Source organism: Rhipicephalus microplus, chromosome 3, assembly GCF_043290135.1.
Source record: "Rhipicephalus microplus isolate Deutch F79 chromosome 3, USDA_Rmic, whole genome shotgun sequence".
NCBI classification, from domain to species: Eukaryota; Metazoa; Arthropoda; class Arachnida; order Ixodida; family Ixodidae; genus Rhipicephalus; species Rhipicephalus microplus.
In genome coordinates, this window is record NC_134702.1 from 220,400,692 (window position 1) to 220,422,859 (window position 22,168).

Sequence of the window (22,168 nt, forward strand, 5' to 3'; positions counted from 1 at the left end):
CTTACTTATCTATTCACGTCGCGTAACTTCTACATTCGTACAACTTCGTCATCTATTCACGTCACGTAACTTCTACATTCGTTTATTTGAAGCTATAGAAACGGCTGTGAACGCATCATGAGCGTAGCATGTCATTTTCTTCTACATGACACGCATGTCATAATTATCATTGATTGATATGTGGAGTATAACGTCCCAAAACCACCATATGGTTAACAGAGAAGACGTAGTGAAAGGCTCCGGTTACTTGACCACCTGGGGTTCTCTAACGTACACCCGAATTTCGGTATTTATACTATTATCGAAACAAAACGGCCAGGAGAGCTAGAAGCCGTGGTTGGTTAGATAGATAGATAGATAGATAGATAAATAGATAGATAGATAGATAGATAGATAGATAGATAGATAGATAGATAGATAGATAGGTAGATAGATAGATAGATAGATAGATAGATAGATAGATAGATAGATAGATAGATAGATAGATAGCAAAACGAGCAAAGCGAGCTGCCGGTACCGAAGTCTGTGCTCGGTTAGCCGCGGTGAAACGCGAACGCCCAGCCGAAGATACGCAAATGTGTGCTCGATACGCCACTGTGAAGCTTCAAGAGCGAGCTGAGAACGGTGAAGTCCGTGTTCGAGACGCGGCGGAGAAACGTCAACGGCGAGTGAATCGGCACGAGGCCGAGTACAAGCGTCAACGGCGAAAAGCTCGTTCCGCTGGCGCCCGCGCTCTTGATCGCGCCAAACAAGCGGTGGTGCGTGCTCGGCAGTTCACGCAGTCGAACGCCCGTTTCAAGCGTGACTTCGAAGGCCATGGCTTTGGTCAAAGCTGCAAGGTTTGCGTTCGGTTCTGGCTCCACAATGTTTTGAGCGTGATAGGGAATATCAAGAAAGACTCGAGTCTAGGGTTCCTCGGTGCGCACACCCATCTCCGCTGCTTAGGATGATGGACACAACCGTGTCGTCTCCTATGGAGCCCGCAATTATGAAGCCCTCTCCGCAAGCCGCCTATGGCCACGACGGCCAGCGAACGAGTGTTGCGCGGCTGCATAAAGAGTTTGTATTTTATCATGTTGTTTGAGTACCACACGTTTTGACGCAACAAAGTTTCTTCATCTGGAGTGTGAAGGTCCTAAATTTATTCATTTTTAAAGTGACATTAGCAGCTGGAGTGGCTCGCAGCAGAAAATATCGTAAACGCAAGTCGCGTTAACACCTTAGATTGGCGTCTTTTTGTACTAGTCGCTCACTATTTATATAGGTTAAAGATGTGAAATACGCGCACCTAAATCACATCATCTTTCGATGCGTCTGCGTGTTGTGTGCATTCCACAAAAGTCTAAAAACAGTTGGCCATTTGCCAGATGGCTGAAACAAAAAGAATAAAAAATATGTACTATGGGGAGAAAAGAGAAAAAACCACAGCATACACACGGAGTGAATGTTGATGTGTAGGGCGTGCTTCCGTCCATGCTTCTGTCCGTGTGTCTCTTCATGCTTCCGTTCATCCGTACGTGCATTCATACGTCCGTCCGTCCAGCATATCTACGGAGCACAACATAGCATGTTCGAACGAACGCTTCGTTCCACTCATCATCATTCATGATGAGTGGGGCGAAGCGTACTTCCGTCCATCTGTTCTTGCTTCTGTCCGTCCGTGCATCTGTCTGTCTGTCGCTCACACTAGCGCGACATGCTGAGTGAGTCATTCAGCTAGGTGGTTATGAACTGGTCTCACACATCCATGAACAAACCCAAGGCTTTAGAAGCTTCGCCTCTAAACCGCGATTGCTTACCATATTTGCGTATATTGTTTTTGAATCGTTCAATGGCTACCTCATTTACAGACCACACCCTGCAACGCCCTATATACTGTACGCTGTTTTCATCTCTTATATTTTACTGCAAACATCAGATTGGCGAAAAGTTGTTGAAAATTTATGATACTATTTGGTGATCTACAGGTGCTTTTTATAATATAAATCATGGCTCGCACGCAGACATGGACTGTCGAACCAGGTTTAGCGTGCTTTCTATAGGGATATATGGTAAATTGGCAATTTTAAAGCGTTCATTGATATGGTTATAATGAAGCGAGCACATGGCTTTACAACATTGAGCAAGCAAATTGCATTTATTATACGCCATTTTGAATGCCGCAGATTAATTTGGACGATAAATGCATTATTCTTTAAAAAACAAGCGTTATAACTCACCGCAAGTTAATCACAGTGCATGTCTTGCTCCCACTTCCACTAGTTTTCGTTGTTTCGGGCAGGCACACGTGAATGCGCAGCTTTACTTGTGCATAACTTGATATGAACATTTTTTTTCCAGAGCAGTCTTCTATTGCTGGCATGCCTGCACGCTGCACTTCGCACTTTTGATTGAATATTCAGTTGCAGTTTTGAGAGGGGACATCAGGGTAAACAGGTTGTCTGCTCAAATTGTGATTCCGTTCAAGTCCTCTTCACAAGATATGAGCGAGCTCCCAACCTCAACGCTCGGATAGCACAAGTTCTTGCCATCCTGAACATACACCTTCAGTGCAGTTAACTATACGTGTTTATGGCTCGCCGAGTCCTTCATTGCAGCTCTGCACTGCCCACAGTCCGTATTCCTTAAGATTCCTTACACAAGAAATCCGCCTATATGGAGCAAAATGCTGCGTTCTATTGAAGTCCACGCTTCAATGAAAAGATTTTCCCCCATCATCAATTCACTCTTCAGCACCTCCACAACACTCTATTTTCTATTGGCAAATCATATCAACCAGGTACTGTGAGTCATCACTTTCATAACTCTAGAGTTCGCCGGCATGTGCAAAAACTGCCTGACGCATACACGCTTTAAAGCTGATTTCAAGCTGTAGGCGTTAGGAGCGGGCACACAGACGGACTGACGCGCGGACAAACACAGGGAAGGACAAATGAATGGACGCACAGACGCACGAACGGATGCATGGACGAACGGACGGACTGACGCATGGAAGGATGGAAGCACGGACGCACGTAAGCACGAACGAACTCCTGGACGCTTCGCCCCACTTGTCATCATTCACTCCGGGGATAGTCTATGACACCGTTTCAATTGACATGCAATGCAACTGGCTACTGCGACTACGATGACTACGACACGTGGCATACGACCCATGGCGTAGAGGACTTTGCCCCTAAAAGATATAGTTAAAGGTGCCAGCAGCAAAAAGCACACAACGTAGGTGCGCATCTTCGCGCAATTGCAGCTTGTGTACAAGAAGCCATTCAGAACAACGCATTTTGTGTGATGCAAAACGAACGAGTTAAATACGCAAGTACACAGCATACAAATGAACGTGTATTGCAACTGTTGCACTGGTTATCGCAATTAAGCCCGACCAGAATCAAATTTCTCAACAGTGATTGGCGCCGTTCTGCATGCAGCTGGTGTAAGAGAGTCAATCACATCAAGCTTTATGGCGATTGAAAGGAATCGTGTGACAGCGCTTGAAGTTATAACTCTGGAAATGCTGAAAAGGCATAAATTACGCTGCACAAACACGAACGGTTCGTGGGTTGTCACTTTTCGCGCTTGATCTTTACAAGTCACAAGAGTCACCTTTTCAAATCCTTCGGAAATCTGAACATCCTGTAGCCATTTCGCGAGTGCTTTGTGCACTGTGGCACGCAACACCCAGGCATTTTGCTCGAGAAAACGCTGTGCACGTGTCTCTCTCAACCAGCCGCGACGAGATGGGGGGAGCCGAATGACGGCCGTCGACCGGAAGGTGGCACTCGCCCCTTCAAGGAGTGGTTCCACCCTCCAAGGGGGCGCACGCATCGAGGAACCATACTCGAATTGTTCGAACGGGCTTCGGATTTTTGGAACAAGTTTGGAAGAGGGGGCCCAGACAATGGGAACAGTGACACCTTGATCGCCGTCTGTGACGACAACCCTCGTCGGCGTCGTCTTTTACACCCTTGGGTTCACCGACAACGGAGTCTTTGTAGTGACTGCGTACTTCCCGCCCATCCTCGCTCGTGATACCGTTGCCGCGTAGCTCGACACGGCTATGGAAAATGTGTGTGTGTATACGCACGCTCCTAAGTATCTGGCCCCGTCGTCATGGTGGTTGATTTTAATGTGGGCTTGAGAAAGAAGAGCGGCTAGTTGTTGGTGAAGTACCTTCGGACAATGTATTCTATGCAGTGTGCCTCCGCCTAGTCAGGTAAGTGTCCGACTATTTTTCACGGAAGTCGCATTCATCACGCCTTTACGAGAAACTGTGACGTGCGCATGCTTCTGAAAGACCTTTTCACTGTACACTTTAGCGACCACAATGCTCAGACTATTGCTGTGAGGCACAACACAAACAGGTGCTGATGAATGTGAAAAATACATAGCTAGGCTACAAATATTTATCTCATCATATAGTTTACGCCACTAAAATTAATGCGTGATGCACGCTCGGCGCAAAAAATGCATTTGCATTCGCATTTCCTCAAGATTCCCCTCGAGGAGGGGGCGGGGGGGCATTTTAAATATCTCTAAATATCTATCTATCCTTCTAAATATCTATCTATATCCAGCCTACGACTTTTAGCACTCCTGGCCATTTCAATAATGGTATCAATACCAAACTTGGTATGACATAACATGACTGTATGAAGAACACATTTGACTTGTCAAAACAGCAAAATCATGATGTGTATGTCATGAATGTCATTATTTACATTTATTGGTCCTCCAGCTCTTGTGGTGGTTTCGTTCTCATGGCATGTTGCAAAACTGGTATGGTTGGGCATGATTGCATGGCGAACACAAGCGACAGACCCTAACAGGAAAATTATGACATGCGTGTCATGTAAAAACATGACTACATGGCATGCTCATGATGCCCTTGCAGCCGTTTCACTAGCGTCACGTATACCAAATTCGGTATTGTGGTGCGTGAATGAATGACGAGTATACGTGACTGGTGCAAACATATTAGACATCACAGGCGTGTTATGTAACAACATGATAACATGCCATGCTCATGATAAGCTGGTGGCCGTTTGACTAGTTTCACTTGAACCAAATTTGGTATTATGGCACGTGAATGGATGACGAAAGTATAATACGGATGCAAACTTGATAAACGTGAGATGCGTATCATGTAACAACATGAATACATGCCACGCTCATGATGCGCTTCCGGCCGTTTCGCTAGCTTCACATATGCGATATTTGGTATTATGTGACGCCAATGAATGACGAAGGTATGTGACTGGTGTAAACATAATAATCATGAGATCCGTGTCATGTGAGAACTTGACTACATGCCACAGTCAAGGCACCCATACGTTTCGACATGACGCGGTGCACGTGCTCACGGGCGTTTATTTTGTCGCGTCACGCTGGCGTTGCCACGTAAGACGCTGGTCCTGCCATATACTCGCACGCGTGCAATCCGCTGCGTTGCTTTCACGCATGCTCGTTTCAGCGCGTCCGGCGTTCCTCCGTCTTGAAGAGAGGGAGACGCAGTGTTGTCTGGGTAACGCATCGGCATAAAATAATGTTATACTCTAAGGCATCGGTATGAAATGGAGCATGCCGCGTTTCGCGCCGGTTGCTGTGGGGCCACGCCGACGGACCGTGCTCGCGCCTGGCGTCAGATTATAGAGTGCTCGCGTTTTGCTAATATAGCGTCGTTGTGCCCAGTGTGCGCGTGCGTCAATGCTACATCGGGGTATATTGGGCCCTTCATGATGCGCTCACGGCCATTTTGCTAGCTCAGCGTATACCACATTTTGTATTACGTGACGTCAATGAATGATGAAATATATGACTGTTGCAAACATGATGATCCTGACACGCGTGCCATGATTGATTGATATGTGGGGTTTAACGTCCCAAAACCACCATATGATTATGAGAGACGCCGTAGTGGAGGGCTCCGGAAATTTCGACCACCTGGGGTTCTTTAACGTGCACCCAAATCTGAGCACACGGGCCTACAACATTTCCGCCTCCATCGGAAATGCAGCCGCCGCAGCCGGAATTTGAACCCGCGACCTGCGGACGCGTGCCATGTAAGAACATTACATCATACCACGCTCATAGCGTGCTCGTGGCCGTTTCGCTAGCTCCACATATACGAAATTCGATATCACGTGACGTGAATAGATGACGAAGGTAAACAACGAGTCTAAACTTGATAATCATGACACGGAAGTCATGTATGGCATCATTTACTTCCACCTCGTAACGTTGTGCTGATTTTAAAGTGACATATTAACATTTCTCTTCATGCTTCGCATATCATCTATTCCCACTGTACGTAGGTTCTGGCAATTTTTTAACGCGAGTGTAGTTCTTAGTCGGGCTACGTCAGGCGTCCATCGGGATCCGTCGACTATCGTCTCCTATAGCAACTAAAGTCCCTAAAGAAAACTAAACTGGCGCCACCCGCACCCCTTCTCCTCTACCTCTTCTCCCAGCAACCGCATCAGCGCCTCTAGAGCGTCCACCAGGAAACTACAAACGCGAAAGCACGCGCCCACACTGGATGCACTAGATGCTTGGGCTGCCCGGACACTTCTTCGCCGTGTGTTCATTGAGCGGCCGTGCCTCGGGTATGCTGAAAGGGTACGCCGGTGGTATCTGTTCGCGAGCGCGTGCTCACGAAAGTAGACAAACAATATGGTGTTTTCGATACGTTCAAAAAAGCTATTTCTTCATGCTGCAGATTCTTAGCCCCGCCCAGTTTACACGGACAGCAGTGGCGTTGCCATCGAGAGCGTCAGCCTGAGCGCGTCTGCATGCAAACGGTGGGCTAGCGCGTTAAGTATTGCATGCTTGCGGTGATGTTTTTTGCCACTGCATGTAGCTTGCTTATATACGCGTCAGATCATCGTAATCAACGTTACTTTTTATATTTTTTCTTTCTCAATTACTCTTTTGGTGCACCGCCTTGAGCCGCAGCGCCGAAATGAGCACTAACGGGAAGATGAGCACACGCCTCTCTTTACGACCAGGAACCACGCAACCTCTCAACTAGCGTCATTCACGTGATAATACGTGACATGGGGCCGTCCGTGCTATGCACGCGAGGGTAGAGTAGCCTGCACAGTGACACGGATGGCACTACATTAGAGTTTTTAGGGGCGAAGCTCCTTATAACGGCACCCGTTCGTCCCCCGTAGTATGTAACAAGTATAACATTTTGACCTCCAAGGTGCTGCCGGTGAGAGACTTCTGTGCATTGTTGAACAATAAAAAATAGTGCTCAATGTACATGTCAATGGCTGCTGATGGGGAATGAGAGACAGGAGCATTCGGCTTTTAGTTAACGCGCAGGCTGCGATCACCATTAGCAGCCATTGGCATGTACATTGAGCACTATCTGACAAGAAAGGGTTGCTACGTTATACTCGCTGGGTGTAACCTCCTTAGCTTTAGAAAGGTTTAGCGAGCGTTGAGCCGCAGTGCCATGAATACAATGAACTTGTATATACCATGAATTAGCTCGAGGTGGTTAAAAATGGGAAATAGATACGAAGCGCAAGCCGTAAGAAAGTAAAAGCCGAATTCTCCGCCTCTCATTTCCCATTAGCGGCCATTGGCATGTACATTGAGCACTATCTGACTGAAAAAGTTTGCTACGTCAAACTCGCTGGTCGTAACCTCCTTGGTTTTCGAAAGGTTTAGCGAGCGTTCGGCCGCAGTGCAATGAATACAGAGAACACGTATATACCATGAACTCGAGGTGGTTAAAGGTGGGAAGTGGACCCGAAGCGCAAGCCGTAAGAAAGTGTGCGTGTGCCACCTCTCGTTTAGTCCTCGGGATGTCCGCTGGATGGCGGTGCTTCTATATGGGGAATATATGATGAAAAGATGCGAGATGGTGGTACTTAGAGTGTTGAATAGATGGACGAACGGACACATAGACAGATGCATGGATGAACGCATGAACGGACACAGGGGCGGCTGCATGGGCGAACACAGGGACGGACGCACGAACAGACGCACGCACGGATGGGCTGATGGACGCATGGATGGTCACACTGACGGACGCATGGATGGACGGAAGCAAGAACGATTGGACGGACGAATTCTTCGCCCCACTCTCCATCATTCACTCCGTGGATATGCTGCCATTTTTTATATGCGGAGCATCTAATACTCTAGGCTTGTAGTGCGGCGCCGTCCGCAAGCTTCCCCCTCCTTCTTCCACCATCTGTGCATCTCTTCCTCCTCTACACACCGCGCGCGCTTCAATCCTCCACCATCTGTGCACCCTTCCTCCTCTACACACCGCGTGCGCTTCTCCTCTTCACGAACATTCGCTAGCTGCATAATGTAGCACGCATGCGCCGTCACGCTTCGAGAACATCGGCAGCTGACGCGCGCGCATGCGCCGTCGCGCTTTGAGAACATCGGCAGCTGACGCGCGCGCATGCGCCGTTGCGCTTCTCCCCCTTCTCAAACATTCGACAGCTGACAGTGCATGCGCCGTCGCGCTGTATATATACTCAAGGTCAGTGCTCGCTCGCTCAGTTGTCGCTCGTCGGTTGGTTTGTACGATGCATCGACGTCCGAGGTCGCAATGATCGACGTCCCTTCGACCAGCGCCGGCCAAAGTGGCATCTAAAAGCCATCGTGCTCAAAGTTCGTCGCAATAAATAAACACCGCCCTTTCGCATACGTGTCGTACGTGTTCACTCATTTAACACCCCTCCTACAACCACGTTAACCAATTTAGCCAGCGACCCAAGTAAGTCGCAATTTAACACCCCATTTCACAACCACGTTAACCAATTTAGCCATCGACCCAAGTAAGTCGCACTTTAACACCCCGTTAACCAACTATATGCTCCACATCCTCCTCAGTGTTCCCCCGAGGGAAGCTGCGGGCAATTTTTTTTCAGGGACTTTAATAGCAACAGTAGTGGGGGCGCGCGTCTTTTGGGATCAGCATCTGTCAGCAACGTCTGCGGGTGCACGCACATACCCTCGCCCCTGGCCACCAGGCCCCCACTTGCTTGACTTGAACGTGACTTGCTACCACTTCATTGAAACGCGTTTGTAGGATTTCTGCTGCCAGCGTTTGTGTAGCGTCTGTGTTTACAAGTCGCTGAACTTATGGCCATGAGCTACAAAGACAGGTGCAATGCTTCGCCGCTCTTTCTCTAGCCGTATTTAGTATCACTTCATAAATTCTAACCGCTGCGCTACGCAGACCATTGCCCCGGCTGTAAAACTCACCCAAGACCTTCCATGTCTCAATCAAGTGCACTGCGAACATATTTCCTCCCTTACCTGCTTTTCTTCAACCTTTACGTAACGAGGAGCTGTGGGATGATGCTCTCCGCGATGGACCTCCCGAGGTTCTCCAAGCCGTAATACAGCGGGCCTGACTCGTCGCTGGAGTCAGTGCTAGGGACCCCGGACCAGGGGTTTCTCTCAAGCCCTCCTTCTCTATGCCTTTGTGAATAAAGACGTTTCTCTCTCTCTTTTCTAGCCGTTCGCTCTCTCTCCTCCCGGCGCCCCACTTTCTCGTCCGCTCGCGACTTACTCTCGACTGTTCATTGGCTGGGCGCCTCTCAAGACATCTGGAAATGTGTGCTCGAGACGCCGCTGTGAAACGCAAATGCAGAACCAAGAACGCTGTTTGTTTTGTTCACTACATAGTATTTTAAATGCGAGGCATTTCTTAGCGAACTTCGGTGACCTTGAGCGTATCTATCTATCTATCTATCTATCTATCTATCTATCTATCTATCTATCTATCTATCTATCTATCTATCTATCTATCTATCTATCTATCTATCTATCTATCTATCTATCTATCTATCTATCTATCTATCTATCTATCTATCTATCTATCTATCTATCTATCTATCTATCTATCTATCTATCTATCTATCTTACTATCTATCTATCTATCTATCTATCTATCTATCTATCTATCTATCTATCTATCTATCTTATCTATCTATCCATCTATCTATTTATCTATCTGTCTGTCTATCCGCCTACGACCTTTAGCCCTCCTGGCTATTTCGATAATGGTATCGATACCAAACATGGTATGGCATAATACGACTGTATAACGAGCATATTTGACGAGTCATAACATGAAAATCACGACATGCATGTCATGAATGTCCTGATTTACATTTCATGGTCCTGCAGCTGTTGCGGTGGTTCCGTTCACATGGCATGCTGCAAACCTAGTATGGTATGACATGATTGCGTGGCGAACAGAAGCGACTGACCCTAGCATGAAAATCACGACATGCGTGTCATGGAACAACATGACTACATGCCTTGCTCATGATGCGCTCGTGGCCGTTTCGCAAGCGTCACATATACCAAGTTTGGTATTACGGGACGTTAATGGATGAAAAAAGTATGTGACTGGTGCAAACATAGTAATCATGAGATGCGTGTCATGTAACAACATGACTTCATACGATGCTCACGATGTGCTGGCAGCGGTTTCGCTAGCTTCACTTATACCAAATTTGGTATTGCGGGACGTCAATGGCTGACGAAGCTATGATACCGGTGCGAAGATGACAAACATGAGATGCGTGTCGTGTAAGAACATGACCACATGCCATGCTCATGGTGTGCTCACGGCCGTTTTGTTAGGTTCTCATGAATGAAATTCGGTATAACTGGACGCGAATAGTTGGTGAAGGTATGTGGCTGGTGCAAACAAGATAATCTTGAGATGCATGTCACGTAAAAACATGATTTTATGCTACGCTCATGATACGTTCGCAGCCGTTTCGCAAGATTCACATGCACCAAACTTGGTATTACGCAATGCGAACGGACGACATAAACAAATGACACATTCAAACATGATAATCACGACATGCCTGCCATGTAACAACATGACTACATGCCACACTGATGACGTGCTCGCGTCTGTTTCTCTAGCTTCACATATGCCAAATATTGTATTACGTGACGCCATGGATGACGAAGGTATGTGACAGGTGGAAACATGATAATCATGAGATGCGTGTTATGTGAGAACATGACTACATGCCACAGTCAAGGCGCCGGAACATTTAGACGTGACGCAGTGCACGTGCTCACCAGCGTTCATTTCGTCGCGCCATGCCGGCGTTGCCACGCCAGGCGCCGGTCCTGCCATATACTCACAGGCGCGCGCCGCGTTGCTTTGCTTTGACGCGTGCGCGTTTTAGCACGTCTGGCGCCCCTCAGTCACAAAAAGATGGAGACGCAGTGTTGTCTGGGTAACGCATCGGTGCGAAATACAGCATGTAGCATTTCGCGCTGGTTGCGATCGGGCCGCGCCGACGGACGCTGGTCGCGCTTGGCGTCAGTCTATAGAGTGCTCGCGTTTTGCTAACGTATAGCGTCGCTGTGCCCAGCGTGCATGCGCGTGAACGCTACAGTGGAGCATATTGGGCCCTTCATGATGCCCTCACGGCCATTTCGCTAGCTCCACATATAACAAATTTGGTGTTACGTGATGTCAATGGATGACGAAATATTTGGCTGGTGCAAGCACGATAATCCCGATGCGCGTGTCATGTAAGAACATGACAACATACCAGGCTCATAGCGAGCTCGTGGCCGTTTCGCTAGCTTTACATATACGAAATTTAGTGTCACGTGACGTGAATAGACGACGAAGGCAACCGACACATTCAAACATGATAATCATGACACAGAAGTCATGTACGGCATCATTTACTTCCACCTCGTAACGTTGTGCTTCAACAACAATCAACATTTCTCATTCGTGCTTCGCATATCATTGATTCCCACTGTACGTGGGATCTGTCAATTTTTTTTAATTGTGCACGCCACCTACTACAGCAGAAAACGCATACCGTGTTTCTCACGATAGATAAACGCCACGTGCGGCGAAGCGAACTGCGCTGTTGACTGCACGGGGTAAGAAAAAGAAATCGCAGCATATCCACAGAGTGAATGATGATGAGTAGGGTAAAGCGTCCATTGGTTTCTCCGTGCGTTCGTACACCTTCCTTCCGTTCCTTTCACTCGTTCTTGCTTCCGTTCCTCCATGCGTTTGTGTATCCGTTTATCCGTCCATGGGTCCGTCCGTGCTACCATTCATGCGTCCGTTCATCCGTGCGTCCGCCTACCCGTGCCTCCATCTGTGCGTTCGTTCGTGCGTCAGTCTTTGCGTCCATCCATGCGTGCGTCTGTCCATCCATCCGTCCGTCTGTGTGTCCGTCTGTCTTCCTGTCCATCCATGCGTGCGTCCGTGCGTCTGCGAGAGCATTCGTCCGGTTTGTGCGTCCGTACCCCCGTGCTTTCGTGCGTCCATACATGCGTGCTTACGTACGTGCTACCGTCCACTCATCTGTCTGTCTGTCTGTCTGTCTGTCTGTCTGTCTGTCTGTCTGTCTGTCTGTCTGTCTGTCTGTCTGTCTGCCTGTCTGTCTGTCTGTCTGTCTGTCTGTCTGTCTTTCTGTCTGTCTGTCTGTCTGTCTGTCTGTCTGTCTGTCTGTCTGTCTGTCTGTCTGTCTGTCCGTCTTTCTGTCTGTCTGTCTGTCTGTCTGTCTGTCTGTCTGTCTGTCTGTCTGTCTATCCATCCGTCCATCTAATGAACATTCTAGGTATCGCCATCACCCCGCTGCTGTTGTATAGTGGGTAAGGTACTACTCCGCTGCTCACCCGCAGGTTGAGGGATTTCGATGCAGGCGAAAATGCTGTAGGACTGTGTTCTCAAGTTTATGTCCACAATAAAGGGCCCCAGGAGGTCGAAGTTTCTGGAGCCATCCACTATGGCGTCTCTCATAATCATATATTTATTTTTGGACGTTAAACCTAACATAGCAATCAATCAATTAGGTACCGCCATCTCGCATGTTTTTCATCGTATATTCACCCTATACAAGTACCGCCATCGAGAGGACATTCCAAGGAGTAAACGAGAGGTGGCTACCCGCTACTAATAACGATTCGGGGATGAGAGCTCAAAGCAGGCCGCAACAATGACCCAAGATGGGACCCATAAAGGCAACTACCGAGCGATAGTTTAACGCCGGCGGCAATGAAGGGCCAAATTATAAAAAAAGCTACAAAACACGATGCCACACCCCCAAGATCTACCCGATTCTACGAGGTCACACTCCGAACATTGCAAATACGAAGTTTCACGACAGCCCGGTGTTTCACAAGGTACATCCGACAAAGTACATTGCCCCTAACTGTGACTACTGCCACGAGCCAGCAACGACGAAGCATATCTTCTGGAAATGCTCCGATCACGAACCAAGCCGAGCTGATTTTATGAAAAAAGCCCAACGTACCCAGCCTCAGCTACAGCAAGACATGAAAGGGACTACCAACTGGATACTTGACGACTTACTTATCAGAGCCAGGCTGAACGCGTGGTGTGCTGCCTTACGCGCGATCGCCATTCCCTGCCCAGTTGTAACAAGCTGACCAGTTGGAGGCCCCCGAGCCTTTTTTTTCATGGTGCTGAAGCAAACAAGCGAGAGCACATTGTAAAAGTCCAATAAAGGTTTCAATTATTCAATCAATCTGTCATTCAATCAATCAACCTACTTCTGCTACTACTACTACATACAGCATGAAGGCATGACCCACGGCATAAGGAGCTCGGCCTCTAAAACAACATAATCCTTTTAACGCTGGTTTCTCACTTGCAAAACGCCTATATGGACGCTATACAATGCATTCGCATTTACCGGCGATTCCCTTCGAGGAGGTGGGGGCATTTTTTAAGTGTGAATACACTTTATAAGCGACCCCAAACCATCCACCACCATCGGCGGCGTCCGCAGTCTTCTCTCCATCTTTAAAAGAAAGAGGACTTGGCGGGCCGCAGCGCGACGCTCTACCGAATAAGCCACGGACGCGACGCTGATATCGGTGTCAGTAACGCTCCTTATATCTTTAACGCCGCTGCGCGCGTCCCCCTCCCCCTTCGCTCGCTCCTCCGCTCTTCTCGCTCTCTGCAGCTGCGCGCGCACCCCTCTCTCTCGCGCGCCCGCCTTCTCTCTCAGTCTCCCGTCGAGAGCGGGTCGTGCGATGGATGTCCCGGAGGCAACGCTACCATCAACAACGAATGCAGTACAACCGAATGCCAGCACTGCACCCGTAGTTGGAGGTGACGGTACCGCGGTGGTTTCGCCGACGTTGGAAGACAAGGCGGCGCTGCGAAGGGCTCGTGAGACCGAACGTAAGCGGGCGAAGCGTGCAGCGGATGGCGAACTGCGTGCTCGCGAGGCCGAGTGCAAGCGGGCGAAGCGTGCAGCGGATGCCGAACTTCGCGCTCGCGAGGCCGAGGACAAGCGGGCGAAGCGTGCAGAGGTTGCCGAACTTCGCGCTCGTGAGGCCGAGGACAAGCGGGCGAAGCGTGCAGAGGTTGCCGAACTTCGCGCTCGCGAGGCCGAGGACAAGCGGGCGAAGCGTGCAGCGCATGGTGAACTGCGTGCTCGCGAGGCCGAGATGAGGCGTCAGCATCGAGCCGCGAACGCGGCCCAAGAAGTGGAACGACAACGCAAGCGTCAGGCGGAGAAGGGCGATGAAGGCTGGCGTCAAGACGCCGCTCGCAATCGTCAACAGCGAGTGGACGTTCCCGAAGCCGTTCGAGCCAGTGAACGTGCCGCGCGGGAGAGGGCGCGTTTCTAACGTCCACGTTAAAGTCACCCACCACCACAATCGGAACCGAAGGAAGCGCGCGCGCACAGACTCACTCTCCATCGCCGCATCCATCCGCTCCAAGACGTCATCTCTCGAGAGGTTCGGGGCCAGGTAGACGGTCACAACCAGGACGGCATCGCCGGAGTAGGCACTGGTGTAGACGGAGGCGTACGGCGAGTCGTCTCTGAGTGGCGAAATACACACGGCATGCGAGAGGACGTTGGCGTAGACGTGTCCAACCAAGCACACGCTGCAATACTTAAACTGAATAAAAGACACAAGATGAAGGTAGTACAGGCTTACGCGCCTACATCCAGCCATGATGACGCTTCAGTTCAAAGCTTCTATGAAGACGTGGAATCGGCAATGAGTAAGGTAAAAACACAGTATACTATAGTGATGGGCGACTTTAATGCAAAGGTAGGGAAGAAGCAGGCTGGGGACCAGGCAGTAGGAGATTATGGCATCGGTACTAGAAACGCCAGAGGAGAGCTACTAGTAGAATTCGCAGAACGCAATAATTCACGAATTTTGAATACCTTCTACCGAAAACGAGAAAACCGCAAGTGGACATGGAGGAGCCCTAATGGCGAAATAAGAACGAAATAGACTTTATAATGAGTGCACACCCTGGAATCGTGCAGGATGTGGAAGTGATTGGCAAGGTACGATGCAGTGACCATAGAATGGTACGGTCTCGAATTCGCCTAGACTTGAAGAAGGAACGACAGAAACTGATACGCAAGAAGCCAATCAATCAGCTAGCACTGAGAGGGAATGTACAGGAATTCAGAGTGTCGCTGCAGAACAGGTACTCGGCTCTTAGTGAGGAAACCAACCTTAGCGTAGATACAATGAATGATAATCTGACGAGTATCATTACGGAGTGTGCAGTGGAAGTTGGAGGCAGGGTAGTTAGACAGGACACTGGTAAGCTTTCCCAGGAAACGAAGAACCTAATTAAGAAGCGTCAAATCATGAAAGTGTCAAGTACAACAGACAAAATAGAACTGGCAGAGCTGTCGAAGTTGATTAATAGACGTAAGGTATGCGATGTAAGAAGGTATAACATGGAGAGGATTGAACACGCTCTGAAAAACAGAGGAAGTGTCAAAGCATTGAAGAGGAAACTTGGGATAGGCAAATATCGGATGTATGCACTAAGGGACAAAGAAGGCAAAATAACTACCAATATGGATAGGATAGTTAAAATAGCGGAGGAGTTTTACAGAGATCTGTACAGTAGCCGAGACAAGCACGACCTTAATACTATAAGAACTAGCAGTAACCCTGATTACACCCCACCAGTAATGATAGAAGAAGTCAGAAAAGCTTTGGAGAGCATGCAAAGGGGCAAAGCTGCTGGTGACGGTCAGGTAACATCAGATCTGCTAAAAGACGGAGGACAGATTGTGTTAGAAAAACTAGCCACCCTGTTTACGAGGTGTCTCTTGACGGGAAGAGTACCAGAGTCTTGGAAGAACGCTAACATCATCTTAATACATAAGAAAGGAGATGACAAGGACTTGAAGAATTACAGGCCGATCAGCTTGCTCTCTGTAGTATACAAGCTATTTACAAAGGTAATTACTAACAGAGTAAAGAAAACATTAGAATTCAATCAACCAAAGGAACAAGCAGAATTTCGAACAGGCTACTCAACAATTGACCACATTCATACTATCAATCAGGTAATAGAGAAATGCTCAGAGTATAACCAACCACTATACATAGCCTTCATAGATTACGAGAAGGCGTTTGATTCAGTAGAAATATCAGCCGTCATGCAAACACTGCGGAATCAGGGCGTAGATGAAGTATACATAAACATTCTGGAAGAAATCTACAGGGGATCAACTGCTGCCATAGTCCTTCATAAAGAAAGCAACAGAATACCAATCAAGAAGGGTGTAAGGCAGGGGGACACAATTTCTCCAATGCTATTTACCGCGTGCTTACAGGAGGTTTTCAGAAGCCTAGAATGGGAACTGTTAGGGATAAGAGTCAATGGAGAATACCTTAGTAACCTGCGCTTCGCCGATGACATTGCATTGCTGAGTAACTCGGGGGACGAATTGCAACTCATGATTACGGAGTTAGACAAGGAGAGCAGAAAGGTTGGTCTTGAGATCAATCTGCAGAAAACAAAAGTAATGTACAACAACCTCGGCAAGGAGCAGCGCTTCAAGATAAATAATAATGCACTTGAAGTTGTAAAAGACTATGTCTACTTAGGGCAGGTAATAACCGCAGAGCCGAACCACGAGATAGAAGTAACTAGAAGAATAAGAATGGGGTGGAGCACATTCGGCAAGCACTCTCAAGTTATGACAGGTAGATTGCTACTATCCCTCAAGAGGAAGGTATATAACAGCTGTATCTTGCCGGTACTTAGCTACGGAGCAGAAACCTGGAGACTTACAAAGAGGGTTCAGCTTAAATTGAGGACGACGCAGCGAGCAATGGAAAGAAAAATGGTAGGTGTAACCTTAAGAGACAAGAAGAGAGCAGAGTGGATTAGGGAACAAACGGGGGTTAAGGATATCATAGCTGAAATCAAGAAGAAGAAATGGACATGGGCAGGGCATGTAGCGCGTAGACAGGATAACCGCTGGTCATTAAGGGTAACTGACTGGATTCCCAGAGAAGGGAAGCGGGTTAGGGGGAGACAGAAGGTGAGGTGGGCAGATGAGATTAAGAAGTTTGCGGGTATAAATTGGCAGCAGCAAGCACAGGACCGGGTTAACTGGCGGAACATGGGAGAGGCCTTTGTCCTGCAGTGGACGTAGTCAGGCTGATGATGATGATGATGATGAACTGTGGCGACGCCAGCAAGGTCGTAGAAGGCCGCGGTATACCCCGAACAAGGATTAGACTACAAGACGCACCCGCTGAGAGCTTAGTGGTTGACCGTTCCCACGGAGAAAAGCGTGGGAAACGCTCTGGTGGCCAAGCCGTATGACAACAACCCGACAGGTTGTCACTCTCGCTAGTTGCGGGCCCTCTCCCAATTAAAAAGGGGTGGGGTCAAAATATTTTTGGGGCGGAGTTTCCCATCAATTAAACGCGCATGATTGGACCCAGGTAGAGGTCTCTTGTCCCCAAGGAAGAGAGCGAGGAGACATGAGAGGGATTTAAGCGCAGGATTTTGCCCTGCTAGGCAGACTAGTCGCTGACCAACATGGTGTAGAAACAGATCAACAAGCATCTCTTCTAGAAGTTTTTAGTGTGGCTCTGTATCGGCTGGCCACCTAAACTTAGCCGTTCATCTAGTTGTGACGCGATATTAACGTCTGCAACGTAGACATCGGGACTTCGCCTCGAGTTAGCTCAACCTGCTCGAAGTCACCTGGAAGCACTAGCCTCCCGGAGCCACCAGCGTTGTAACACCGCTGACATCGCAGTCTTGCCAGAACTCTCTTCGACTTCTCGCTTCCGATCGTCGGGGACGCAACGCTGCCGGTCATCACACGTATGCCTCCACCTGTTTATATCTTCGAACTTTCTACTCCGTAGTTCTATTGTTAGTTTGTGTAGCTTGTAATAGTTCTCTCTCGTAAGCTGATTTATTGTTTCTGTTATATATTTCTTTAGTTGTATCAAGTGTCGATGTGTTTTGTTAGTTGTATTGAAGTGTTGTATTAGATCCCGTGTGCTGCAATATCACTAGAGTAAAGTTGTTTTGTTTTCTCACGTCTCTGATCTCTTCACTGTCTCTGCTTGCGTACGGAACGAACCGACCTGCTGTCATTCCCGTCGCCGACTTCGCGCTGGCGACGCTAGAGTGGCAGCTTGTAACAATCAGTAATAAAACTCCCAAGCATTTCCCCGAGGGTGAACATGGTCAAGTGCGAATGCACGGGGTGATGCTATGAGGGGGAGTAAAGTTAAAATTCGCCCCGCCGCGGTGGTCTAGTGGCTAAGGTACTCGGCTGCTGACCCGCAGGTCGCGGGTTCAAATCCCGGCTGCGGCGGCTGCATTTCCGATGGAGGCGGAAATGTCGAGGCCCGTGTGCTCAGATTTGGGTGCACGTTAAAGAACCCCAGGTGGTCAAAATTTCCGGAGCCCTCCATTACGGCGTCTCTCATAATCATATGGTGGTTTTGGGACGTTAAACCCCACAAATCAATCAATAAAGTTAAAATTCGTTGGCATTCGCCAGTGAGTTAACGTAAACTCCTCCGTGTGATCAAATTGCGATTCCCAGGAACCATTACACCATAAAGGCACCATAGTGTGAATAATAAATATAATAGTGCGAATTAATAAATACCCCTCATTGCATCACCCCGTGCATTCGCACTTAACCATGTTCACTCTAGGGGAAATGCTTGGGAGTTTTTTTTCCTCGCGTCGTCATCTTTACGAAGCAGGAGTTCGGCGCTCGGTTGCCGTAACTAGCGCACTGAGTGCGTTAGTTTCGACGCACTTGGCTGGTTATACCGCACTCGATGCGTTATTTTTGGTTATTTTGGCGCCGCTGTCTGGAAATTTGACGACGAATATTTGAAAGCAATCGTGATATGTTCAATTTTTGAAAACTATGCTCACAATATTTTGGGACTTAGAACAACTTTGCCTTAAGAACAACCACCTTAAAATGATAATTATTATAATTAAGAAGTTGTTATTAAATTTACATTTCTGAGTGATCTATTTGGTGGCGAAATTTTCCGCCTTGACCGGGAAACAGACTGTGAAGACTTCAAGTGCTTACCTATTATAGCTTTTTAGAGAAAGTCTGCATTGCTTAAAAAACGCCCTGCATATATACGAATAGGATTATTTTGTTATCCATGTGAAACATTCAACATCTTATTAAAAACTTCAACCATCCAGCCCTTTACAAATATTTCAGTTTCATGTAACTCCACTCACTAGCGCCATGACATGTATTATGATGCTCCTTAAGTTTCCGCGATAATATTCACAGTATCTTTCTGAAAGGGGACAAGCGAGCGCGCCGCAAGTAGCCTCAAACTGCACGTGCGTCACGGTTTGGTTGCGATATGCGTACATAGATGTTGAGGGCGTTGTTATTTCTTTTGTTGCCTGCAGCCCTTCTAGGAGTTTCTTTTTTTTAGCACATCATGTTGTTGCAAGTGCAATAGTCCTAAGCTGTGATAGCAATAGTTTTTGTCGAAAACGATCCTTGTTCATTGAAACATTCCAACAAAAGATAGACACCAAAAAGAAAGCGTAAAATAAAGACAAACAAGTTTTCAGAAGGAAAAGAACTAGTATGTTCATACTGTAGCACAGCGCCACTCACCATCTGCGGCGAGAGGCCATTTGCCGCGTGCTTTTGTCTTTCTCTTTCCTAAAGGTCATGGGTGTACCTTCAGTGTATTCAAAGGAGCGGCTATCATGCACAAGCATGCTATGAGATTGCTTCGAAAATTCCTATTACATGATTGCGTCACCTTACAACGTCAGCGAAAACCGTTTATTTTCCCTTCGAGACTTACCAGGTTAATGCATGATAGCGTATGTGTTTTGAAGCTAATTTATTGATTGATATGTGGGGTTTAACGTCCCAAAACCACTATATCATTATGAGAGACGCCGTAGTGGAGGGCTCCGGAAATTTCGACCACCTGGGGCTCTTTAACGTGCACCCAAATCTGAGCACACGGGCCTACAGCATTTCCACCTCCATCGGGAATGCAGCCGCCGCAGCCGGGATTTGAACCCGGGCCCTGCGGGCCAGCAGCCGAGTACCTTAGCCACTAGGTCACCGCGGCGGGGCTGTTTTGAAGCTAAATTTGAGCATTTAGTTGGGTTGCTTTCCGACCTCTTCCAGTAGAAACATTTCAATTTCCTTTCATTGCCCTTTTACACACAGTGACGACATCGTGAACGGAAGCACCACGTGGTTCTTCGACGGCAGCGGCTGCCACGTGTGGAACTTTCCTTCAGGCCAGTGCCCTTCGTTTGACGCCGACTTGTTCACCAGTCTTGCCCAGTGCCGCACCAGGTGCCTACCTCCCGAGGGCTTGAAAACTAAGTCCGTGGTTACCGAGCCTGTTGACAGAGCTGTTCCTGCAAATTCATATACGTGCAGCGTTCCGAGACCGAGCATTTGCACCGGCCGGCAGCTTCGATTTCCCGTCTTCTTCCAACGCGCCGTGGGCCCAGAGTACCGCCACGAATGCCTGTCGGCTGGGCTGGTTGCAGACACGGACCACCGGTGCCTCACCGGCCGCAACAAGTTCCGCACGCAACGCGATTGCGAAAACGCCTGCGTTCGCAGCTTGGAAGTGAACAAGCCCGCGGCGTTGGCATTACTCGAGTGAATAAAAAATTGCGGTGCACTCGGAGAGCCACGGACAGTAGTCACTTGAACTAATACTGTTACTTAGCTCTGTAAATCATATAAGTATTCCCTTTCAGCATCTCATATACATATTTCGAATAGATATGTTTAATTTCACCATCTAGCATTTTTGATCTTACTTAGGGTTATTGTCATCGATTACTTCATACAGTAAGAATACTGGCTACTTCTCGTAATACTGGCAACTTCTCGTCTGGTGAAATTCTTTCAATCACTATAAACCCATGCGTATCCTACCTAGAGCGAAAATACTTCTTAAAAGTGCTGCATACCCACCTAATATACAAGAAAAATGTTTAGTAGACACGTTAATTATGAAAACGATGTTTTAACTGTGATGTGATGCACTGGAGCCAGCTTACTGAGAAAATATCTCATAGCAAAATATTATTCGAGGTCAACAGTTTTTTGCCTTGTTACCTAGCACTAGCCATAAACTACGTCTTCGCCCTCTTTATGCGATTTTTCGTCATTTGAAATACATTTCGTTTATGTTTTGTTTTGTATCAAACATTTAGTTATGCTCGTGTCGACATAATACACACAGAGAGAGAAAATAATGGTGTATGAGTGCACCCGAGTTTCAATTGAAAATGTAACAGTTCAGTTTTTGTACGCTCTTTTGGTCAACGTCGTTAATGAAGCACTGATGAAGGCGCACTTTTGTGGTAAAAAATAACACTTTATTCAGCTAATAAAGAAGAAAATGTAGAGAATGCTTTTTTGCGCGCTTTCTATGAACACCCACATCCACCACAGTGCTCTAGTTTTTAGTGATCGACTGCTGACTTACAGCTTGTGGTATGGAATCCCGGCCATGGCGATCACATGTTTCATGGAGGCGAAACAATGCTCTTGGTTGATGTACTTAGGTTTAGGTGCACGTTAAAGAACCCCACTAAGGTGGCCGAACTTTCCAGAACACCCACTACGGCATATCTCTACATGTCATGGTTTTGAGATGTTCTACCCCATCATACTATTATTACGAGCTCTCAATACCATAAAAAAATAAAACTCCGCCAGATGCAACGAACTACAAAGGACGGCGTAATAGAGTGCCGTAGCGAGCTGGAACAATGTGAGTGTCAGCCTCCAGGGGCTTCCATTGTTATTCAACGGCATACCGCAATACGACAGAACTTTACCAGTTAATCTGCTTCTTTGAAAGATAAATT

The 22,168-nt window shown here is 47.7% G+C and overlaps 1 protein-coding gene and 1 non-coding gene across 2 annotated transcripts in view; one reads left to right on the forward strand and one right to left on the reverse strand.

Annotated features, from left to right (window-relative positions):
* LOC142803141 (uncharacterized) overlaps positions 1 to 20,957 on the forward strand; it is a 52,998-nt gene extending 32,041 nt beyond the window's left edge. Inside the window, exon 4 of the mRNA XM_075888243.1 lies at positions 20,499 to 20,957. Within this exon, the coding sequence (XP_075744358.1) occupies positions 20,499 to 20,949 (451 nt within the window). The 3' untranslated portion in view covers positions 20,950 to 20,957. The remainder of the gene's footprint in view (positions 1 to 20,498) is intronic.
* Positions 20,325 to 20,397, reverse strand: TRNAS-GCU (transfer RNA serine (anticodon GCU)). The gene has a single exon. It is a non-coding gene; the product is annotated as a tRNA-Ser (tRNA).
* Positions 20,958 to 22,168: the final 1,211 nt, after the last annotated feature.